Raw genomic sequence first — 22,781 nt, 5'->3', positions numbered from 1 at the left:
CCGGTTCGCCTGTTGCTGTCAGAGTTGGCTGTATCCGGTCGCTGAGCAAAATGAGCCGCCAAATCCGTGATTATGTTTGGAGGATTCATAGCGCGTAATTAATTCCTCATCACCTTCGTCGAATCTGAATTCAAAGTCCTCGTCAAAATTCGAGTGAGTACTCGAACGGACTGCGCGTGCGCGTCCAAATTTCCATTTGTCTGGGAAATCTCTAACGGGGCAACGAGCCCGCGCACGGAGAGGCTGGATTTGACCGTGGCCGTTGATTCCTGCTTGGAGTGAGTTGATGGAGGCCAATTCCAAAGTGAGAGCGAGTGGCCTCGAAATGCCTCGCGCGGTCCAAACGGAAGGACTCATCCCTGGACTATCACACGGCGTGATAGTTAAGCGGCGAGCGTCCGTCGTGACACGACATGCAATGGTGCCTGTAACGGGGTTACACGTACAAGTGGCTGCAAGCCACTTGTGAATTTAACAGATAGGTTATCTGTTAAACGTTTTGGATACTTCCTCACATTGGTGTAAGACACATCGATGGATACATTGAAGTGGACCACCACAGTGAGTGGTCCACACACACCCAAAAGATCCTATTGGTAGAAAGCAGCATCTTTCTACCAATCAGAGACATGCATATTAGCGGGGCTCTGACAGCCAGCCGCTGCCAACCCTTTCATAGATGATAAACAGTTTAAGCAATTTTAGAAGGATGATCAATTTACAAACAATACAGTTTACCTAATCTAAGTCACTTGGAATCCTATCTTACTTACCTTATATTTGTGTATTCAAATATAATTAACCTAAGTAATTACTAAGTACTTACGCTTCCTCATACACGTTGCGCAACGTGTAAGCTAAAGTAGTGAGTCAAGTTAGACCCACTACACCTGGTAGCACTTTGTAGTCCGTCCAATGACCGACTACTTGACGTTCGTACGCGGTGTACGAACGCGGAGCCGAGAACCACATGAGCACGGAGGTGCCCATGGAGAGCTCCAACACGCCTGCAACGCATGTTGCACGCGCTGACTGCCCCCACCTGTCTGACCCAGAGTGGGAGGCCCTCCAACGACTGTCAACAGTCATTGGAGAAGCGGCGATAGCTACAATGCTGCGTACGCTATCGCCGACGGAGCAACATGGTGTTGCTCTGGGCTTCATCATGAAGGAGCAGCGTGATGCTGCTTCCTCAGTGACGGCGTCGTCAGGGACGACACCGCGTGCTCAACCATTAAAGTTGAGCGTAAGCAATTATGTGGGAAGAGAGGGCGAACCTCTCCTCCGATGGCTTGTCGAACTCGACACAGCCATAGCGGCTCGACGCATCGTCGACCCGCTGTCGAAGGTCGCGTTCGCCATGTCCTGCCTTGGCGGACGCGCAAGGAGTTGGGCGTATGGACGCCGACTCTCCGATCCTACGTGCTTCAGCACGTACGAAGTGTTCAAAGAGGAGCTCAAACAAGCGTTTGAGCCCCCGCAAAACGAGTTCCGGTCGAGGGCGGAGTTCCTCGACCTTCAGCAGGGTAAGCATGACGTTCATGCTTACGCGCAGCGCGCACGATATTTGGTATCAAATATCGTGACTAACCCGATTGACGAGGCGACCAAGGTCGTCACGTTCATGAAGGGGCTTAGAGATGGGCCTGTGAAGACCTATCTCTTCCGAGAGTACCCGAGTACTCTCGAAGCTGCAATCACTCTTGCCATGCAAGAAGAGTTTAGCCTGCGGCAGGCTAAACTCCATGTAAACGTACCGAGGCCGCAACCGCGCCCGGTAGCGAGGACGGGAGGTCCGGAGCCAATGGACCTCTCGAGCGCAACAACTGCTGGTTACCAGCAGCAGGGAGGTAACGTGCGATGCTTCCGTTGCGGAAGGATCGGTCACTTTGCACGGGAGTGCACAGCTCCCATGCCCCCTGGAGGTGGCCGTCGTGGCGATGCTAGGCATCGCCGCGGACCAACAAAAAACGCGAACATCCAGTAGGCGCGGGGCGCCCTACTGGTAATGCAGTCGCGCGTGCCGACATCGGGCACGCGACACTGAGGACTGCAGCCCCCAGTGAGACCAGCTCTCACTGCAAGAAACAAGATGACAGGCCAAACCTAGTCATCTTGAAGGTTTACTCGAAGAGAGCGAGTGACTCTCTTCGAGCATTGGTAGACTCAGGCGCGTCGAACAACTTTGTTCGACTACGAAGCCTGTCAAGACTTGACTTCGAGGAGGTAGATACACCTCGAAGTCTTCTGGAGGTACGACTGGCAACAGGTGCCATCGTGAAGACCGAGAAGCGCGTCGTGAACGTGCGCTTCTCGTACAAACAACGAGTGTTTGTCGAACACTTTATCGTCCTGGACCTGGACGATAAATTCGACGTAGTAATGGGCATGCCGTGGCTTGCACGGCATGATCCGGTAATAGACTGGAAGAAGCGCACGCTCGTGCGCTTCGGACGCGATAGCGGAACAGAGAGCGATGGCCCTGTTACCGCAGCGCGCGCACCAGCAGGTGCGCGCGGCTCACCAGTCGAGACAGCGCTTTATGCTGCTGTCCCGGAGTGCCCAGGAAGTGCGCGAGGGCGCGCACAAGTGAGACCCACGTCGGCAATGCTGCCGACGTCGGAAGAAAAAGATGTGTTGGTTCCGGGAACCAACACCCACGTTCAAGCGTGTAAGGGACAGTCCCTGACCCGAAGCGGTCAGGTCGACAACGACGCGTCGGCTCCGGGAGCCGACGCACCCTCGGTCATGAGGGGCTCCGCCAATGATTGGCGTCGAGGTGACGAAGGCGTGTCAACTCCGGGAGTTGACGCTGCAAACAGTGCGGACGGTTGCAAACGTACCGCACTGACGCAATTTATGCTGTCGTGCAGCCGGGCTGCACGACGAAGCGCCATGCGATCAAGCCGGGCTTGATATCGCGCGCCCGCAGACAGGGTCTGCCGGCGAAGGGACACATTACAGTGCAGCCGGGCTGCACGAAGGAAAATGCGGTCAAGCCGGGCTTGATACCGCGCGCCCGCGGACAGGGTCCGCCGGCGAACGACTGTCCACGGCCGGGCCTGGACAAGAAGAACAACTGTGCGGAGCCGGGCTCCGCACAACAAGAAGACGGCGCAAGCGGAAAACGCTGCGCAAGTCTCGGTCCGGGACCGAGACGCAACAAGAGCAGTCTGCTGGGCAGACTGCGGCGGTGACGCCGAATGTCAAGACGCTAAGCGTCTTGACGCGCACCGATACTGGATTCCAGTATCGTGACATGGAACTCGCTAGTCCTCCGACGACGGCGTCGGAGTTGACTTCGCTTCCAGCCATGAGCTGGAAGCGCTTCACGCGCGACTTGCACGATGGACGCATCGAGCAAGTCTGCGTTCTTTCGGACAGCGAAAGAACGACGAGCGAGAGCGAAGAGCTGAGGCAGCTCTTCATGGGAAGTACCACTGAGAGTGAAGACACTCTCAGTGCGAAGACGAAGCGAGAGCGCTTCGAGGAACAAGGTTGGGACTCGCTGAAGTCGAGTCCCTATTACGAATTATTGAGGGAGTACAAAGACGTACTCCCGGAAGACATTCCTGCGGAGCTTCCGCAGGATAAGGGCATTCAGCACGAGATTGATCTCGTGCCGGGCACGAAATACTGTGTCACGCGGCAGTGGCCACTGCCGCGAGAGCAAGTGAAAGCGATCGACGACTTCTTTGAAAGTCGTCGTAAAGCAGGACAAGTGCGGGAATCAAAGTCCCCGCACAGTGCTCCGACGTTCTGTGTCAAGAAGCCACAGGGCGGATGGCGCATCGTTCATGCCTACAACAAGCTGAACGATGCGACGGTACCGGCGCAGACGCCGATACCGCGAAAAGATGTTATCATCGATTCGATGGCCGGGAGCACCGTTTACAGTGCTCTCGACTTGCGAGATGGATTCTACCAAATCCTAATGCGTGAGAGCGATATCCCTCTCACGGCAGTGAGCACGCCAAGCGGCATGCTCTGGGAATGGCTAGTAATGCCACAGGGGCTTAAAAATGCCCCTGCGACTTTCAACAGGTGCGTGACGCACTTGTTGCGCTCGGTGCGCGACTTCGCACCGAGCTACTTCGATGATGTATTCATCCACAGCCGGGCTGTGGACGGGAAGACCGACGTAGAGATGCACAGGGTGCATCTCCGGCAGCTACTTGAGCTTATGCGAAAGCATAAGCTCTACGCGAACCTGAAGAAGTGTATCTTCGGGGCGAGCGAGATACCCGTCCTCGGGTGTCTCGTAGGGAAGAATGGTGTCCGCCCTGACCCAGAAAAGGTCAGAGTGATTAACGAATGGCCAACGCCTTCAAGTGTCAAGGAACTGAGGCAGTTCCTTGGCCACGTACTTGTGCAAGTACGTGGAGGACTATGCGGGCAAGATCCGCCCGCTGTCACAGCTTCTTAAGAAAGAAGCTGTGTGGAATTGGACACCCGATTGCCAAAAGGCATTCGATACAGTCAAGCGGGGCTTGACTGAGGCGCCGATCTTGGCAGTGGCTGACCAAGATCGCCCATTTCACGTAGTGTGTGACGCATCCGATTTCGCGATCGGATGCGCGTTAATAGCAGCACGATCACGAGGGCCGTGATCGTGTCGTCTACCAATCGCGTCAGCTGAAGCCAGCTGAGCGCAACTATCCGGTGCATGACAAGGAACTCCTTGCCATGAAGTATGCACTCGCAAAGTTCCGAGTGTATTTGCTTGGAAGTAGACCATTTGTGGTCTACACCGACCATGCTTCACTGCGCACCGCAGTGAAGTCGCCACACATTTCACAAAGAATGGCGAGATGGCTCTCATTCTTTGCGGAGTATAACTTCCGGGTCGAATACAAACCCGGAAGATTGAACGTGGTGGCCGACGCGTTATCACGTCGGCCAGACTACGCAGAAGCTGTTGACGTCAATGCCATTGACGCCATGCGATCGAGCAAACCCACATCATCTCTGTTGGATGATGTGAAGGCCGCGTACGCGCACGACGCGGACGCGAAGCTCTTGCTGGCCTATGGCACAGCGCCTTCTGACAAGTCCCGTCAGAAGCTGCCCAAGCACCTTCGAGCGCGTGCACACCGCTTTCGTGTGCACGACGGACTGCTACTCTACAACGCAGTCGACGACAACGCGGATCGCGTTGTCGTGCCAAATGACCATGACCTGCGACTCAGGATCATGTACGAGTATCATGATGCCCCGACTGCGGGACATCTCGGACGTGAGAAGACTTACGTCCTTCTCACGCGCGACTTCTACTGGCACCACCAGTATAGTGGGTGCGCAAGTACATCCGTGCTTGCGAGGTATGCTAACGCGTGAAGCCTGCGCCATTCGCGCAGGCTCCACTGTAATCACTACCGACTCCGTCGGAGTGTTGGAAGTCCATGTCTTTGGACTTCATCTTTGGTCTTCCCCGGACAGCGGAGGGAACACCGGTGTTGTGGTCTTTGTAGACCGTTTCAGCAAGATGGTACATCTTGCTGCGGTGCCAGCAGAGGTGACCGCGAAGCAGACAGCCCGTCTGCTCGTCGACATGGTGTTCAAACACCATGGCATGCCGTCCGACATCGTGTCGGACAGAGACCCGCGCTTCACAGCGCATCTGTGGCAAGAAGTGTTTACACTTCTTGGGAGCCAGCTTTCCATGTCGACTGCGGATCATCCGCAGACGGACGGTCAAACCGAGCGCGTGAATCGCGTGCTCGTCGATATGTTAAAGAGCTACGCTCACTCGTTCCAATACTGGAGCGAGTGTTTATCGATGGCAGAGTTTGCCATCAATAACTCAGTGCATGCCTCGACCGGGCATACACCGTTCTACGTGAATGCCATGCGGCATCCACGCCTCCCGAGTTTACTCGGAGTGATGGCTCCCACGTTAAGTGGGGGGGGGGGGATCTACGACTGCAATACAGCAGCCGCAGAAAACTGCTGACACTTGCACAGTGTCAGCTGCAACAATGGACAAACCACATGAGTCTGCGCAGGGCACAGACTCCCCCAACAACAAGAACAAAGACCACGGGTCTGCGCAGGGCGCAGACACCGCAAAGAACCACGAAGAGGCCGGGCCTCTAGCGGAGAGCGAGCTGAATGACTTCAGCTCGGATGCAATCAGTTTCATCACCAAAAGACAAGCCGTGATTCGGTTTGTCCAAGACACAATAGCAGCTTCTGTTGATCAACAGAAGCTGAACGCAGACAATGCGGGCAGAGGCAACACAAATGAATTTAAAGTTGGTTCATTAGTTTTGTTAGCTACACAAAACCTGCCTAGACATGCAGTTTCGGATTTCGGAGCAAGCAAGCTTGCTCCGCGCTTCATCGGGCCGTTCACTGTGTTGGCACGGCACGGCAACGCATACACGCTAGACATACCGTCTAGCATGCGCCTCCATCCGACCTTTTACGTCGGACGGCTGAAGCCATACCGGCAGCACGAGCCATCTAGCTCGGCTGACCCGAAGCCTCGGCAGGAGCCGAGGCAGCAGCGGAGGACTTGGCCTCGGCGACGAGCAACCTCTCCTCCAGCGCGCGGACGCGCTGGAGCAACCCCTTCATCTGGGTCCCCAGCTCGACCTGGATATTCGAGGCGGTCTGCGAGACCGCCGCGACTTGGGCCTTCTGGTTCGCCAGCTCCTGTTTTAGGGCGGCGAACTCAGCGCCCTGCAGACGCTCCACGACGGTCACCCGGTCGTGGAGAGGCGCATACTGATCAGCCCGGGGCTGATCATACCCGGGGCGTGTTCCCACCCCCGCCACCGCCGATCCGTGACGCCCGCGGCTCAACCCGCTGGATTGTTGAGCGGATTGTTGACCATAGTATCCCGAAAACGAACCCTCAAGGGGCTCGTTTTCGTATTCGTTGGAGAGGATTTCCTCCCCATCGAGATACATAGAGCCGCGGAACGTCTTGCTGGAGGACGTTCCGGAAATGGTGAGGGCGTACGAAGAGCAGTACGCGCTGGCACAGCGGAGGTAGAGCGAGCGCTGCGATCATCGCCAGCGCCCGAACCCTCACGTGCTAAGAACTTAGCACGGAGCTCTTTGAGACTCTCGGGCACACGGAACGACGTGTACCCGTTCAGGTCGCGGTCGCTCAAGCGGACCGCGCCGGAAAGCACTTCGTGCACTGAAAGCCCTCGGGCACAGCGCACGGCACATTTGCTCTCCTCAGCAGCAACATGAAGTTGCTCCAGCTTTCCACGCTTCGAGTACGTCTCGAAGCGATCACGCGCTTGCTTAATCCGATCACGGTAAGCACTCGGCCTCTTGTTGAAGTTTTCAACAAAGGCGTTCCAGCTTTGACAAAGTGCCTGCCATTCGGGCACTTTGCTGCGAGAAGAGGTCTTCTTGCTTTGAAACCATCGGAGCTCATGAAAGAGTCCGATGAAGTAATCGCGCCTTTGATGCGTTTCCGCATCAAAGTGCAGCTCGGCAGCCACAGCGTCATCTTTGATGGCGCTGCATACGTACAGCGGCACCTCATTCGGAGGTACCGAGTTCCCAAACCGGTCCGCGATCTCGGACGCGGACGGCATCCATGGATCGCGCGCTGCAGGCGCAGCGCGCGGAGAGCCTTGAGCTTTAACATCACGCGCTGCAGCAGCAGCGCGCGGAGTACTGAGAGCCCCAGCGGAAGCGAGTGGGGTATCACTCTCAGTACGCGAACGCTTCGAACTCGAAGCGTCCGATTCGTCCCCTTCACGCGGGCGAATGTTCTTGGCATGAGGGTCGAGCGATTCGCTCGACACTGATTCTTTACGCTTTGAGGGCGAGTCCTCCTCGCCCTCCATGTCTTCATCGTCGTCGTCGAAGTCGACGACGTCACCGTACTTCGCCTTCTGGCGTTCGAGTAGTCGTCGATGGAGAGATGACTCCCCATCGACTTTGCGGACTTCTGAGGCGCGCTCATCGTTGAATGAGCGCGGATTTCTTCTCCAAACGCGGAGAATTGACGAATGGTCAATTCCAAAGATTGACGTGCGGAGACCCCGCGCGTCTAACCTTAAGGGGGGGATGGTGTAACGGGGTTACACGTACAAGTGGCTGCAAGCCACTTGTGAATTTAACAGATAGGTTATCTGTTAAACGTTTTGGATACTTCCTCACATTGGTGTAAGACACATCGATGGATACATTGAAGTGGACCACCACAGTGAGTGGTCCACACACACCCAAAAGATCCTATTGGTAGAAAGCAGCATCTTTCTACCAATCAGAGACATGCATATTAGCGGGGCTCTGACAGCCAGCCGCTGCCAACCCTTTCATAGATGATAAACAGTTTTTAGCAGATTTTAGAGGAAGATCAATTTACAAACAATACAGTTCTCATTTTACCTAATCTAAGTCACTTGGAATCCTTTTGTTACTTAACTTATATTTGTGTATTCAAATATAATTAACCTAAGTAATTACTAAGTACTTACGCTTCCTCATACACGTTGCGCAACGTGTAAGCTAAAGTAGTGAGTCAAGTTAGACCCACTACAGTGCCGGTCCTGCTTGAACAACCACGGCAACCTTCCTTACACCCTACTTAGTCAGCCTGCACGTCTAGGGACCGGCACCTTCCACTTCAACGATGGGGTGCGCCGTTTAACTCGGACGAATCATGAGGATGGACGATGGTCTGCTGTTCGAAAGCGAGAACTCTCCGCCACGCACTGCAACCTACTCGTATTGATGCCTGCAAGTTGCAGTGCAACGAGACCGCGAGATAAACAAGAACCGTGAATCTGCTCCTCGGTGTTCGAGAAGCGCGAGCCAGCCGTTCGCGATCCTGCCACACTTCAACCTGCCCATTCATGGGTGACGTGCACCACACAAAAGACGATGTGTACCACATCATATAGCCGTTACAGTGGACGTCAGCCATCGTGATCCAAATGTCAACTGTCGTGCGCTGTAGTGGCAATCAATTCTTCTGCGTTGATGATGGCCCTTGCTCGGGCAGTGCAGTCTGGCGTCGCCTCCTGCCTCTAGGTGGCTCCGACAGTGCAAGCAATTCGCCTCGGCGCGATGTGTGCAACGCCTTCAACCCCCGCGAGGCTGAATCTGCTTCATGTGACACGCCCGGTGACCGATCGGGCAAGAGAACGCACTGAGCCAAGGTGGCCGCGGCGGTCTCTCTAGCCTCGCAAGGATACATCGCACGCTTTTCGCGCGCCGGAGCTTCATGACCGGCCGGATGCCTCTGGGCGGCACCGGCGCTACATGTATCTGCGTGTAGCAGTCGACTGCTGGTCCCCGTTTATCATTTCCCAACTCGCCCGGTCGAGACGAAGAGCGCTTTCCTGAGGTCTGGACGTCGGAACATGCTGGTCATCCAGCCCTTCGGCTACGTGCTGGCGCTGCTCGCGGTGCAGGTCGCGAGCGCCACGACCAATAACTGCACGCCGTGGTCGGAGCGCTACCAAACGGACCTCGAGGGCGTCTGCGTGTGCTCGGAAGCCACGTGCGACACCATCTACAACGGACACCTGCACCTGTCGGGCAACGAGGCTGGTGTGTTCTCCACATCCAAAGCTGGCGATCGCCTGACATTCTCGACGGTTGAGATGGAGACGGCGACTAACGATGCCGCAGACTTCGTCATCGACACCACCACAACCTACCAGTCGATCATCGGGTTCGGCGGCGCTTTCACGGATGCGTCGGCCATCAACGTGGACTTGCTGGACTCGGGTCTCCAGGACATTCTTGTGAACGCGTACTTTGGCGACGACGGCCTGCAGTACACGCTTGGTCGCATTCCCATCGGCTCCACGGATTTCTCGCTTACCATTTACTCGTACAACGATGTTGAGGGGGACCTGGCCATGGAGAACTTCAGCATTGACATGGACAAGGCCAAGAAAATCCCCTTTATTCAGCGCGCTATGAGCACGTCTTCTCGCGGCATGAAAATGTTTGCGTCGTCGTGGGCCCCTCCAGCCTGGATGACCACGGAAAATACGACCATTAACTGCGCAGTCAAGGGCTACCCTGGCGGCGAATACTGGGAGGCTCTGGCGCTGTATTACTCCAAATTTGTCTCGGCCTACGAAGACGAAGGCATCGCAATTTGGGCCATGACAACGCAGAATGAACCCACCGAGCAGTTCTCGTTCAAGAACTGGCAGAGTCTGCGCTTCAACGTCACTACCGAACGCGACTTTATCAAGCGTGACCTAGGCCCCACTATGAAAAAGAACCACCCCGACCTGAAGATCATCATGATGGATGACCAGAAAGACCTGCTGCTGGGCTGGGATGCCACGCTGCTTGATGCGGATTCGGCTCAGTATGTTTCGGGCGCTGGTGTTCACTGGTACAAGGACTTGGACTTCTTGATCGACACGGCCGGCAACTTCGACGACCTTGAGACTTTCCACGAGTCGTACCCTGACGTGTTTATCCTGGCCACGGAGGCGTGCGAGGGCTACCTGCTTGACGGTATCGTGACGGGTGCCGGTCCGACGCTCCAGAACCCGACCTATGCGTGGCAGCGCGCCCAAATTTACGCCCGCGACATCATCGGTGATCTTTCTCACTATGCGTCGGGCTGGACCGACTGGAACCTGGTGCTTAATACCACTGGTGGACCCTCGTGGATCGACAACCTGGTGGACTCGCCCATTCTCATCGACGAAGTGGGAGGCGCCGAGTTCTACAAGCAGCCTATGTTTTATGCCATGGGCCACTTTTCTAAGTTCCTCCCGCCTGACTCGGTTCGCGTGGCTCTGACCACCAGCTCCAGTGCTTCGTCAACTCTGGGCAACGTGGACAGTGTGGCGTTCTTGACCCCCGACAACCAAGTGGTCCTTGTTCTCTCCAACCGCGACAGCTCCGCACACGACATTACGTTGAGTTTGTCTAGTCAGCAGCTTAGCACCAACGTTACGCTGGAAGCTCTCTCTATCAAGACCATTGTCATCGGTGAGGTTGAAGGAAACAGCAGCTCTAGCTCCGCCACCAGCAGTGCCAGCTCTGGGACCGACACGCCGAGCATTACGACCGCGACGCCGGTTTTCTCCACGACCAGCTCCAGCTCGACTGCGGGTACCGGTAGCTCAAGCTCTGTGACAGATACGCCTGGCGCCACGACGGCCACGCCGGTCTCGACTAGCGCTAGCTCCACGTCGAGTTCCGCCTCAGTGACACCCAGCACGACTACCCCTGCTTCGTCGACAAGTAGCACTGCCTCGGAGACTCCCGAGCCTACTACGCCGGACCACAGCTCGTGCTAAGGGGTCGATACCCATATGAGCTTGCATGCAAAAACGCTGTAGGTTATCGAACACCACCGGAGAATGCAGCGTACATATATGTCATTTGTTACTCATTTTTTTAGTTAAGATAGCGAAGCTCTTCGTTAGGAGTTTCCGTGTCTTCATGAGCTCCTCGGAGCTTGAACATGTACCCTGCTGTAGTGAGCGCCGCTGAGCGGACCAGGTCCTCGACACTTTTCTACCCTTGACAAAAAGCAGTCGCTCCTCACAGTCATCAAGCGGGAAGCGGCATGCGAGTGCTGGCCTTCACGCGTCTTCTGCCTGCCGGTGGCGCGCTCCTTCTAGCGCCCCATCACGGCGTCACCGCGTCATGCTTTTCATGGTCGACTCGGTATCAGCAGGACATCGAAGGCGTGTGCGTGTGCAATGCCAGCAGCTGCGACTCGGTGTCGAACGAGTATTTGTCCCTCTCGGACAGCCACGTCGGGGTTTTCCAGACTTCCAAAGCTGGCGACCGTCTAGCGTACTCGACGCTGGAGCTCGACGCCGGGAGCGACGACAAGGCTGACCTCATCATCGATTCGACGACGACGTACCAAGAGATCATCGGCTTCGGAGGCGCCTTCACCGATGCTGCAGCGATCAACGTGTACTTGATGAACACGGATGTCCAGCAGCTGATCGTGGACGCGTACTTCTCCGACACGGGGTTGCAGTACACGCTGGGTCGTATTCCTATCGCGTCCACTGACTTCTCCGAGTACGTGTATTCGTACAATCCCTCGGTCGATGACTTTGAGATGACCAACTTCAGCATCGACGTGGACAAGGGCCCGCTCTCGAACAAGTTGAGCTTGATTCAGCGAGCGCTGAATGAAACAATTGCAGCTAGTCGAAACCTCACACTATTTGCATCGTCATGGGCGCCCCCTGTTTGGATGACCACGGGCAATACAACACTCAATTGCGAGATGAACGGCTACCCCGGAGGCGAGTACTGGGAAGCATTGGCGCTGTACTACTCGAAATTCATCGACGCGTACGAGGCGGAGGGCGTTCCGATATGGGGCCTGACAACCCAGAACGAACCTACGAAGCAAGAGCTCGCCACGAAGTTCTGGCAGAGTCTTCGGTTCAACACAACTACAGAACGCGACTTCATCAAGACAGACTTGGGTCCGCTGATGAAGGCAAGCCACCCAAACTTGAATATTATCATCCTGGACGACCAAAAGGACCTGCTTCTCGATTGGAATGCCTCGCTGCTGGATGAGGAGGCACGAAACTACGTGTCAGGTGTCGGTGTTCACTGGTATAAAAACCTGGATTTTGCCTTCGGCACATCCGGTGACTTCGACGACCTGGTAACCTTTCACAACGAGTATCCTGACGTCTTCATTCTCGCGACCGAGGCATGCGAAGGCTCACTGGTCAAGGGTCTTGGGACGGGGGTGGGCACTGATCTGTTTGACTACAACAACATCACGTGGCAGCGCGGAGAGAACTACGCACGTGACATCATCAACGACCTGGCCAGCTTTGCCAGTGGCTGGACGGACTGGAACCTCGTTCTCAATACGACTGGGGGTCCAAACTGGTCGGACAACCAGGTCGACGCACCGATCCTTGTGGATGAAGAGGGCGGCGCTGAATTTTACAAGCAGCCGATGTATTATGTCATGGGCCACTTTTCCAAGTTCCTCGTCCCAGGATCACGGCACGTCCAGCTGAATGTGAGCAGCAGCGCCAGCTCATCATTGGAGAACGTTGACCGGGTGGCATTTTTGACGCCGGAGGACCAACTTGTCGTCGTGCTATCAAACCGCGACACTACCGAGAAGAGTATCCGTATTAGCCTCCGGGTCGAAGAGCACGCGGCCACGGTGGTACTTCCAGCGAACACCGTGCAGACCGTGCTTTTTCCTGCCCTCGGAAGCGGTCTTGGATCAACAGGATCCAAGACCAGCGAAGGATCGTCCACTGGCCGGACAAGCAGTAGCAGCGTGAGCTCGGGAGCTTCCTCGACACCGACCATGACCTCTGCAGCAGCGCTAATACTTAGCGTACTTGTAGCTATACACTGGTAATTGAGCACTTGCATGAATCAACTTTGAAGACCCAAGGACCACACATTTGGTGGCGGCATCAAGAAACGTGCACAATTAGCGATTGTTGATTTGGTAGCTGGCTCAACTCAAAGTTGAACTCACTGCACTATGTATAACTTCAAGTGACCCTCAGCACATTTTCACACGCCATGCATTTCGCTACGCGTCGACAGCAGCAGCTTCTAGGCGATGCATGTACTGTATAATAAGCGCCAATGATCCGACGGCGACAGATTCAGGAGAAGCCAACACCAAGATGTACACTGCAAAAGGCAGGACAGGGAACTGTACATGTATAAGCGAAGCCGACTATCTGAAGAGACAATACGACCATCGAGAGCAGGCTTGCACAGTTTTCACAAGTGCTGCTTCCGTCAGCGAATAACAATTTACAAACCTGGTGGTACCAACTTATCGTTTAAGCGAAGCGGAGGAACTTCGAAGCAGCAAACTTGTAGTGTGATTCGTTTCAGATAATCCTTGCTAGGTGTGCCTTTCAATCTCTCTGCTTGTTTCCGAGCCTAAAAGCTATGGGCAGCCAAGAACTGAAGCGCTCAAACGAATCAATAAGATACGCTGATTTCGGGAGGCAAGCTGCTTGTAACATATGATACCATATTACAGAATATGTAACGTTTAAGACATTTGTTATAGTACTTAGTTCATTCAATAATTGCATGTGATTTGTGGTCCAGTTCAAACAAGCGGCCATTTCGCAATTTGAGGCCAAGCCGACACCCCTTCTCCTCTGCCGTTCATCATGCACGCTGTGTCCTCGTACTTGGCCATCGCCTCCGCCGTCGCTGCCGCGGTCGTCTCCCCCGCCTCCGCGCACCGGATGCACCACTCGCACGCCATGCGCGGCCTGCAGATGAACATGGACATGAGCGGAATGGACATGTCGTCGATGAGCATGGACATGACGTCGTCCTCGACCACCTCGGCCTCAACGGCGGGCTCCGTCTCCACGGAGGAGTACACGTGCCCAGTGTGCGGAATGAGCACCAAGGATAGCGGGTATGACAATTTATATTCGTGGCAGTCAAGACCCGAAACAGTGTTGTATTTTACTGACATGTTGGCGCCTGTAGGTATGACAACCTGTCACACATTGGTTTCAAGAACGGCCAAATCATCTACACGTGTGGTATGGCGGCCCGCTCCTTCGACGACTATGACTTCAAGGTGACGGACACCTCGTACCTGGCCGCCAACGTGGCCGAGTTCATCGTCAACTCCACGGACGCCACCACCTACGCCGAGTGCTCGGAGTCGTGCGACGAGTGCGCGGACGGCATCAAGGACCCCGTCACGGGCGACGATGTCACCACGTCCAACTACCAGTACGTGTGCCTGAAGAACGGCCAGAAGATCTACTTCGCGTCTGTGGCCAGCAAGAACGAGTACCTGAACAACGTCACCTCGGAGCCGCGCTACCTCGTGGACAGCATTATCTGCGAGAGCGAGACGTGCTCGGACGCCGAGAACATCACCGTGCTCAGCGCAGCGGCCCAGGCCTTTGTGCCGGACCTCTCCGCGTCCAGCCGCAGTGGTTCCACCACTGCCAGCGGATCCACCACTGCCAGCGGCTCGAGTGCCGCCGTGTCGGTGAACTCACCTGCCAGCCTGACCTTTGTGGTGGCGAGTGTATTGGCTGCGTTGGCTGCGATGGCTTAAGTCACCGGCGCGTGAGTGAAAAACGTATGAGCAGGTGCTGCAGCATCCTGAAAGCAACGACAACCTGGCGGTATCTGTTTAATTTTGCTGTAGACTTCCAATACAGAGCCACAATTAGATTGATGAACTCCTTGATCCACCGTCAGGGATTACTTGATGGCCTGAGCAAGTTGAGCGGCGCTCAACAGCGGGATGGCCAAGATGGGGTCATTCAAGCAGGTCAGTTTCTTGAACAAAACGTGAGTAATCTAGACTGTATCGCAACTTCAAACGATTCTAGGGATCCAAACTATCGGGATGACCAAGCAAATCGTTCACAAGACAGACGGCGAAGGCCAACCCACGCTCAGGCTGCGCGTGCGCGGTGCAGCTTCACCTTGAGAGTGACATCAGCGGCCGTCTATGCGAAAGTTGCTGTTATCCATAGAGCGTAGGGCATGTCTTTGAGCTGTTCGAGCTTAATACTGTTCTTGTACTGCTGCCGTCTTCAGATGCTCTGATGGTTTTTCACTTTCGAAAACACCGACGGCCCCCCAAGTCTCTGCCAAGCAACCATGCTCACACCGTGCCTGCTCGCCACCTTTGTCAGCGTGCTACTCGCCTCGCACCAAGTCGCAGCTACTTGCAGCAACTGGTCCACGCGCTACCAGACCAACCTGGAAGGAGTCTGCGTCTGCAATGCCACCCAGTGCGACACCGTCTCCAACAGCTACACAAGTCTCACCACCGGCCAAGTGGGCGTCTACACGACCTCCAAGGCCGGCGACCGCTTCGCCTACAAGGTGGTGAGCGTCGACTCGACGGCGGTGAGCAGCCCCACGTACTCCATCGACGTGTCGACGCAGTACCAGACCATGATCGGCTTCGGCGGCGCCTTCACGGATGCGGCGGCTATCAACGTGTACAAGTTGTCGTCGACGCTGCAGCAAATGGTGCTGGACCAGTACTTCTCGGAGACGGGTCTGCAGTACAATCTGGGTCGCGTGCCGATCGGGTCCACGGATTTCTCCACGAGCGTGTACTCGTACAACGACGTGGTGGACGACTTCGAGATGGAGCACTTCTCGATCGCCGTGGACAAGTCGTCGTCTTCACACAAGATCGATCTCATCCAGCGTGCTCTGAAAGCCTCATCGCGTGATGTCAAGCTGTTCGCATCGTCGTGGGCTCCCCCCGCGTGGATGACGACGAAGAATACGACCATTAACTGCTCATTGAAAGGCAACCCTGGCGAGGAGTACTGGGAGGCGCTGGCGCTGTATTACTCCAAGTTCTTCGACGCGTACTCTGATGAAGGTATCGATTTCTGGGCGATGACAGTGCAAAACGAGCCCTCCAGCTCTATCCTCCAGACATCGGAGTGGCAGTCACTGCGTTTGACGACTGAGCAAGAGCGCGACTTCGTGAAGCTGGATTTGGGCCCGATGATGGCCAAGAATCATCCCGACCTGAAAATCATCGCAGGAGACGACCAGAAGTCTGGCATCTTGGATCGGCTTGCGCCGTTCGAAGACGCGGACGCCCTGAAGTACATCAGTGGCCTTGGTGTGCACTGGTATCGTGATTTGGATTTTTTCCTTGCTAGTGCTGGGGGCGACTTCGACAAATTGCTGTCCTTTTATCAGAAGTACCCAAGTGTGTTCATGCTCGCAACCGAAGCGTGTGAAGGCTATTTGCCGAGTTGGCTGGGCACGGGATCTGGGGTGTCACTTACGGACTCTGATAAGAGCTGGTCGCGTGCTGAGAACTACGGTCACGATATTATCGAAGACATCAATAACTATGTTGCTGGCTGGACCGACTGGAATCTCGCACTCGACACCACGGGTGGACCGAACTGGGCGAAAAACTACGTGGACGCGCCAATTCTGGTCGACGAGAAAAATGGGGCGGAGTTCTACAAGCAACCGATGTTCTACATCATGGGCCACTTCTCGAAGTTCGTCCCTGCTGGCTCAAAGCGTATCGAGTTCCCGAAGACGAGCACGCTGAGTAGTTTTCACCGATGTGCGTTTGTGACGCCAGACAACCGAGTGGTGATCCAGTTCATGAACCGCGATAGTTCAGCGGTGACGGTGAGTGTGAAGCAAACGGACTCGAAGACGTTCACGCTTTCGCTTCCGGCGCACTCGATGCAAACTGTGATTTTGCCGGCATCGACTACCACAAAGATCCTTTAAGGCACTGCTGCCGGCAGGCTTTATTGATTTATTGGCCTCTTCATGAGACATGATCAACGTGTTAGTCTCGCGGGCGCCGTCTAAGTGCAATAACAGAGTCCGAATGAGGCGTGAATTTCCACTTGTACGATCGCGCATTTAAGTTGCCTTTCACCAACCAAATCCAAACTGCAACGAGCCACTGTGATCACCACGATGGGCCACCAGGGGGACTCCACTCGTGATCAATAGCCACTATATACATGTAGGTAACACGATGTGTCCTTCCGTTCAACGCGTCTGCTTCCTTCGCGCACTCTTGGGTTAACGCCTAGATCTATGGGGCCCGGCCCCGACTCGCGAGTCTCGTTGAAGTGCTTCTATGAGCGCAAACCAAAAACGGGTCAATCGGTCAGCACTGTGTCACTCTCGTTGTAAGTAACGCGCGACTGGAATGGCGACTGGCGAGTCCGAGCAAAGCAATTGAGCCTTGCTTGTGACTCGCAGGCGCAGACGACGGCCGCCGTGCCTCATCGTGGCCATCCCAAGAGACCAGGTCAGATCAACGAAGACTCCCTCTCCTCCGATATCCATCCTGGTAGCCGTGGGAGAGCAGGACACCGACTGAGACGTAGCACGAGTAGTTTAGTCCAGCGATTCCAAGCACAGACAGCACTTTCCAAAACGCCACCGACATCGCAAGTGCGCCTAGTAAAGCTCACCACCACGATGCTCACACCGTGCCTGCTCGCCACCTTTGCCGGCGTGCTACTCGCCTCGCACCAAGTCGCAGCTACTTGCAGCAACTGGTCCACGCGCTACCAGACCAACCTGGAAGGAGTCTGCGTCTGCAATGCCACCCAGTGCGACACCGTCTCCAACAGCTACACAAGTCTCACCACCGGCCAAGTGGGCGTCTACACGACCTCCAAGGCCGGCGACCGCTTCGCCTACAAGGTGGTGAGCGTCGACTCGACGGCGGTGAGCAGCCCCACGTACTCCATCGACGTGTCGACGCAGTACCAGACCATGATCGGCTTCGGCGGCGCCTTCACGGATGCGGCGGCTATCAACGTGTACAAGTTGTCGTCGACGCTGCAGCAAATGGTGCTGGACCAGTACTTCTCGGAGACGGGTCTGCAGTACAATCTGGGTCGCGTGCCGATCGGGTCCACGGATTTCTCCACGAGCGTGTACTCGTACAACGACGTGGTGGACGACTTCGAGATGGAGCACTTCTCGATCGCCGTGGACAAGTCGTCGTCTTCACACAAGATCGATCTCATCCAGCGTGCTCTGAAAGCCTCATCGCGTGATGTCAAGCTGTTCGCATCGTCGTGGGCTCCCCCCCGCGTGGATGACGACGAAGAATACGACCATTAACTGCTCATTGAAAGGCAACCCTGGCGAGGAGTACTGGGAGGCGCTGGCGCTGTATTACTCCAAGTTCTTCGACGCGTACTCTGATGAAGGTATCGATTTCTGGGCGATGACAGTGCAAAACGAGCCCTCCAGCTCTATCCTCCAGACATCGGAGTGGCAGTCACTGCGTTTGACGACTGAGCAAGAGCGCGACTTCGTGAAGCTGGATTTGGGCCCGATGATGGCCAAGAATCATCCCGACCTGAAAATCATCGCAGGAGACGACCAGAAGTCTGGCATCTTGGATCGGCTTGCGCCGTTCGAAGACGCAGACGCCCTGAAGTACATCAGTGGCCTTGGTGTGCACTGGTATCGTGATTTGGACTTCTTTTTCTTCAGCTTAGGTGGGGACTTTGACAAACTGCTCTCGTTTTACGAAGATTATCCGGACATCTTCATGCTCGCGACGGAGGCTTGTGAAGGCTACCTGCCGAGTTGGTTGGGGACGGGGTCTGGTGTTTCGCTTACGGACTCCGATAAGAGCTGGTCGCGTGCTGAGAACTACGGCCATGACATCATTGAAGACCTGAACAACTACGTCGCTGGCTGGACTGACTGGAACTTGGCCCTCGACACGTCGGGTGGACCGAACTGGGCAGAGAACTACGTAGACGCGCCGATTCTGGTTGACGAGGAGAACGGTACTGAGTTCTACAAGCAACCGATGTTCTACATCATGGGCCACTTCTCGAAGTTCATCCCGGCAGGATCAAAGCGTATCGAGTTCCCGAAGACGAAGACGCTGAGTAGCTTCCATCGCTGCGCGTTTGTGACGCCGGACAACCAAATCGTGATCCAGTTCATGAACCGCGATAGTTCAGCGGTGACGGTGAGTGTGAAGCAAACGGACTCGAAGACGTTTACGCTGTCGCTCCCGGCGCACTCGATGCAAACTGTGATCTTGCCAGCGTCTGATGACACTACGATCTTGTAAGTATCTGCAGATTTAAGTGACACGTAAATTGATGCGGATAAGGAGTAATAGCCATTTTTCATGGCGGTAGCTGAATGTATGAATTCCTACATGTACGAAAAATAAGGTTACAGTGAATCTGCGGGCTGGAAAGCCTCGTACAATGAGCTCTCCGCGTTCCCGTCTACTAGTACATACCGGTAATATGTTATCATCCAGATTATGCAAAGCACCGTGTAGTTCTTCGGGCATCACCATAGGTACATGTAGTGGTCTCGTGATATGTGTACCCTCCAGACTCTGGTCACGCCAGTCGCCGACTAGCAGTCGTCCCATTTTCAAGTGCTGCAGCTCCGTATCGCATTCTCCAGTTGCAGCTGATGCCAGATGACGGAAAACACTCATGATCTGCTGCTCGATAAAGTATCGCTGACCTTGTGCTTACTATTGAAATGTTCAAAGTTTTGGCTTCGTACAAGTTGACGGTCCCCATCGAAAAAGCTATCCTGGCAGATGGCAAGAGCTGTGTTTGTGGAGCGAATATGGGACGTGCAGTGCAGAGCACTTTCGAACTTGCTGCCAATTCCGCGGGAGCCTCGATTGCATTTCCAGTCTGGTAACACCATGAAAGTTCTGTCTCCTGTAGCTGTCCTCGCCTCGAGCCTACTGCTCGCCCCCTACGGAGCGTCAGCAGCGTGTTCTAGCTATTCGTCGCTGTATGAGGACGTGCTGGAGGGCGTCTGCGTGTGCAACGAGACCCAGTGCGACTCCATCGTCAATGACTACACGAAGCTCAAGGAGGGAGAGGTGGGCGTCTACACAACGTCCAAGGCCGGCGCCCGCCTAACGTACACGGTGGAAAAAGTCGACGTCTCGTCCGTGGACGAACCGACCTTCTCCATCGACGTCACCACGCAGTACCAGACGATGCTGGGCTTCGGCGGTGCCTTCACGGACGCGGCGGCCATCAACCTGTACAAACTGTCGTCCAAGTTGCAGAAAATCGCCTTGGACCAGTACTTCTCCGAAACAGGTCTGCAGTACAACATGGCTCGTGTGCCCATCGGCTCCACCGATTTCTCCACGAGAACCTACACGTACAATGAGAAGGTAGACGATTTTCAGATGGCCAACTTCACCATCGCGTCCGACAAGGCGCCCTACTCGAACAAGATCGACATGATCCAGCGTGTTCTCAACATGACCGACATGAAGCTGTTTGCGTCCTCGTGGGCACCTCCGCTTTGGATGACGAACGGAAACTCGGTCGTCGACTGTACTATGAAGGGCAAACCCGGTGGCAAGTACTGGGAGGCGCTGGCGCTGTACTACTCCAAGTTCTTCGACGCCTACAAGGAAGAAGGAATCAACTTCTGGGGCATGACCGTCCAAAACGAACCCGAGAAACCCCCTCTTGCTGTGTCCCAGTGGGAGACGCTGCGTATGACTGCCGAGGAAGAGAGGGACTTCATTAAACTGAACCTTGGACCGATGATGGCCAAGAACCACCCCGACCTGAAGATCATGGCAAACGACGACCAGAAGCCCGGCCTCTTGAAGCGTTCGGCACCGTTTGATGACCCGGAGGCGAAGAAGTACATTAGCGGTCTTGCCTTCCACTGGTACCAGAACCTTGACTTTATCCTGCCGGGAGCTGGAAACTTCAAGAACCTCGAAAAGTTCTCAGAGAAGTATCCGGACATGTTCATGATCGGAACGGAAGCGTGCGAAGGTTTCCTGCCGTTAATCATCGGTACGGGTAAGGGACCCGCTCTCGACAATTCGAAGAAGGCTTGGAAGCGCGCTCAGAACTACGCGCGTGACATCATTGAGAACAGCAACAACAACGCTGCCGGTTGGGTCGACTGGAACCTGTTCCTGGACACGGATGGTGGCCCCAACTGGGCGAAGAACATGGTGGACGCTCCGATTCTTGTCGATGAACAAAATGGCGCTGAGTTCTACAAGCAACCAATGTATTACATCATGGGCCATTTCTCCAAGTTCGTGCCGCCGGGATCGAAGCGCATTGAGTTCCCAAAGACGGAGACTCTAAGTGACTTCCACCGCTGTGCGTTCGTTACGCCGGACAACCAAATCGTGATGCAGTTCTTGAACCGCGATAGCTCAGCGGTCAGGATCAGTGTGAAACAGACGGACTCGAAGACGTTCACGCTGACGCTGCCAGCCAACTCGATGCAGACGGTGATCCTGCCTGCCTCGGAGGATACCAAAATCCTGTAGACTTATTAACTGCGTTTGACATCGAAATGTGTGTTCTTCGAAATAAAATAGCCTACACCATTCTGCTGTTGGTAGAGTTCTCCATCAATGATGATCATGACAATGAGGTTTTTGCACCGAAAATGTCCGCTCCCGCGCTTGTACTGTACATGTAGTAAGCTCCTTCTGCGCCACTCGCTCAAAAGCTACCGTCTTAAAAATGGATACTTATCTAAATCTATCGTGGTTGCAATGGATACTTAGAGTACATCGGTTCGAGGCACACAATTTGAACTCCGGGGATCGATGTCATTAAAGCTCTCTAATAAGCGAGCCCCCCCCCCCCCCCCCCCCCCCCCGCCTGCCAAACCCAAGACCCAGCAGTGGTCTGCCTAGCAAGCGTAGGCGACGCGTGCGAGATGCAGTGAGTTTAGTGTTCTGACCAAGCAAGTATTTCGGGATTTTAGGATTGTGCGCAGCGGGACAGTTTAAAGGACCTTGCCGTAAAGGTGACGCCCCTCCTATCTAATCGCAAACACGGTGGGTAGGTATTGATAAACACTGCTGCAAACACGGTAGGTTTTGATAAATCTTCATTTTAAAGCTCTGCACAATAGCTTGAGCAACATTTGTAGCTATAGCTATGGTGTGGTGGCATTTGTCGCACACACTGAGTTGATAAGAGCGTGCTCAAGCGCAATCCTACGAGGTAATACTTCTTAAAATGTATTACATATTAATACACCCTGTAAATAAAATTAGTACATGTATTATTACTGCTGAAGTTCACCCTTTGTCTTTTCTTGCACGACACCTGGAACTGAGCAATACTGAAGCCAGGCCGACTGGGACAACCCCAGGTTGGGATTCCCAATAAGACAGGCTTGCAAATTTACAGAGTACAGTACCCCCACTCACTTGGTGGGGCTACACTGTATAGCTTCCTCGCGGTGCGATGCAACGTCTTGTAGCACTTGCTGCGGCAGTGAGCGCAGTGACTCTGGCGTTCTCACCGTACCGAGTTCTTGCCGCGTGCTCCAGTTGG

At 54.9% G+C, this 22,781-nt stretch overlaps 10 protein-coding genes across 10 annotated transcripts; 9 read left to right on the top strand and 1 right to left on the bottom strand.

Moving 5' to 3' along the window:
- Positions 1-970: 970 nt before the first annotated feature.
- Positions 971-4,426, top strand: IUM83_16598 (reverse transcriptase; the record flags this gene model as incomplete). Its single annotated transcript, XM_067941492.1, has 3 exons — positions 971-1,850; positions 2,270-2,509; positions 2,874-4,426. 3 exons carry the CDS (start codon positions 971-973, stop codon positions 4,424-4,426), a joined length of 2,673 nt encoding a protein of 890 aa, XP_067783252.1.
- Positions 4,427-4,866: 440 nt separating this feature from the next.
- Positions 4,867-5,337, top strand: IUM83_16597 (reverse transcriptase; the record flags this gene model as incomplete). The annotated part of the gene is made up of 1 exon (XM_067941491.1): positions 4,867-5,337. One exon carries the CDS (start codon positions 4,867-4,869, stop codon positions 5,335-5,337), a length of 471 nt encoding a protein of 156 aa, XP_067783225.1.
- A 1,128-nt stretch (positions 5,338-6,465) lies between these two features.
- Positions 6,466-7,814, bottom strand: IUM83_16596 (uncharacterized protein; the record flags this gene model as incomplete). Its single annotated transcript, XM_067941490.1, has 2 exons — positions 6,466-6,982; positions 7,051-7,814. The coding sequence occupies 2 exons, from the start codon at positions 7,812-7,814 to the stop codon at positions 6,466-6,468; spliced, it is 1,281 nt and encodes a 426-aa protein (XP_067783198.1).
- A 1,524-nt stretch (positions 7,815-9,338) lies between these two features.
- Positions 9,339-11,252, top strand: IUM83_16595 (putative glycosyl hydrolase family 30 protein; the record flags this gene model as incomplete). The annotated part of the gene is made up of 1 exon (XM_067941489.1): positions 9,339-11,252. The coding sequence occupies one exon, from the start codon at positions 9,339-9,341 to the stop codon at positions 11,250-11,252; it is 1,914 nt and encodes a 637-aa protein (XP_067783226.1).
- Positions 11,253-11,524: 272 nt separating this feature from the next.
- On the top strand, positions 11,525-13,321 carry IUM83_16594 (Glycosyl hydrolase; the record flags this gene model as incomplete). The annotated part of the gene is made up of 1 exon (XM_067941488.1): positions 11,525-13,321. One exon carries the CDS (start codon positions 11,525-11,527, stop codon positions 13,319-13,321), a length of 1,797 nt encoding a protein of 598 aa, XP_067783227.1.
- An 877-nt stretch (positions 13,322-14,198) lies between these two features.
- Positions 14,199-15,019, top strand: IUM83_16593 (putative glucosylceramidase 3; the record flags this gene model as incomplete). Its single annotated transcript, XM_067941487.1, has 2 exons — positions 14,199-14,359; positions 14,434-15,019. 2 exons carry the CDS (start codon positions 14,199-14,201, stop codon positions 15,017-15,019), a joined length of 747 nt encoding a protein of 248 aa, XP_067783237.1.
- A 554-nt stretch (positions 15,020-15,573) lies between these two features.
- IUM83_16592 (putative glucosylceramidase 3) lies at positions 15,574-17,199 on the top strand (the record flags this gene model as incomplete). Its single annotated transcript, XM_067941486.1, has 1 exon — positions 15,574-17,199. The coding sequence occupies one exon, from the start codon at positions 15,574-15,576 to the stop codon at positions 17,197-17,199; it is 1,626 nt and encodes a 541-aa protein (XP_067783239.1).
- A 708-nt stretch (positions 17,200-17,907) lies between these two features.
- Positions 17,908-18,561, top strand: IUM83_16591 (putative glycoside hydrolase family 30 protein beta-glucosidase/xylosidase; the record flags this gene model as incomplete). The annotated part of the gene is made up of 1 exon (XM_067941485.1): positions 17,908-18,561. The coding sequence occupies one exon, from the start codon at positions 17,908-17,910 to the stop codon at positions 18,559-18,561; it is 654 nt and encodes a 217-aa protein (XP_067783208.1).
- A 106-nt stretch (positions 18,562-18,667) lies between these two features.
- On the top strand, positions 18,668-19,534 carry IUM83_16590 (putative glucosylceramidase 3; the record flags this gene model as incomplete). The annotated part of the gene is made up of 1 exon (XM_067941484.1): positions 18,668-19,534. One exon carries the CDS (start codon positions 18,668-18,670, stop codon positions 19,532-19,534), a length of 867 nt encoding a protein of 288 aa, XP_067783238.1.
- Positions 19,535-20,137: 603 nt separating this feature from the next.
- IUM83_16589 (glucosylceramidase) lies at positions 20,138-21,757 on the top strand (the record flags this gene model as incomplete). Its single annotated transcript, XM_067941483.1, has 1 exon — positions 20,138-21,757. The coding sequence occupies one exon, from the start codon at positions 20,138-20,140 to the stop codon at positions 21,755-21,757; it is 1,620 nt and encodes a 539-aa protein (XP_067783274.1).
- Positions 21,758-22,781: the final 1,024 nt, after the last annotated feature.

This window comes from Phytophthora cinnamomi, assembly GCF_018691715.1.
Source record: "Phytophthora cinnamomi strain GKB4 chromosome Unknown Contig100, whole genome shotgun sequence".
NCBI classification, from domain to species: domain Eukaryota; phylum Oomycota; class Peronosporomycetes; order Peronosporales; family Peronosporaceae; genus Phytophthora; species Phytophthora cinnamomi.
Note: the sequence above shows the minus strand (reverse complement) of the source record. Positions and strands in the feature narration are given on the sequence as shown.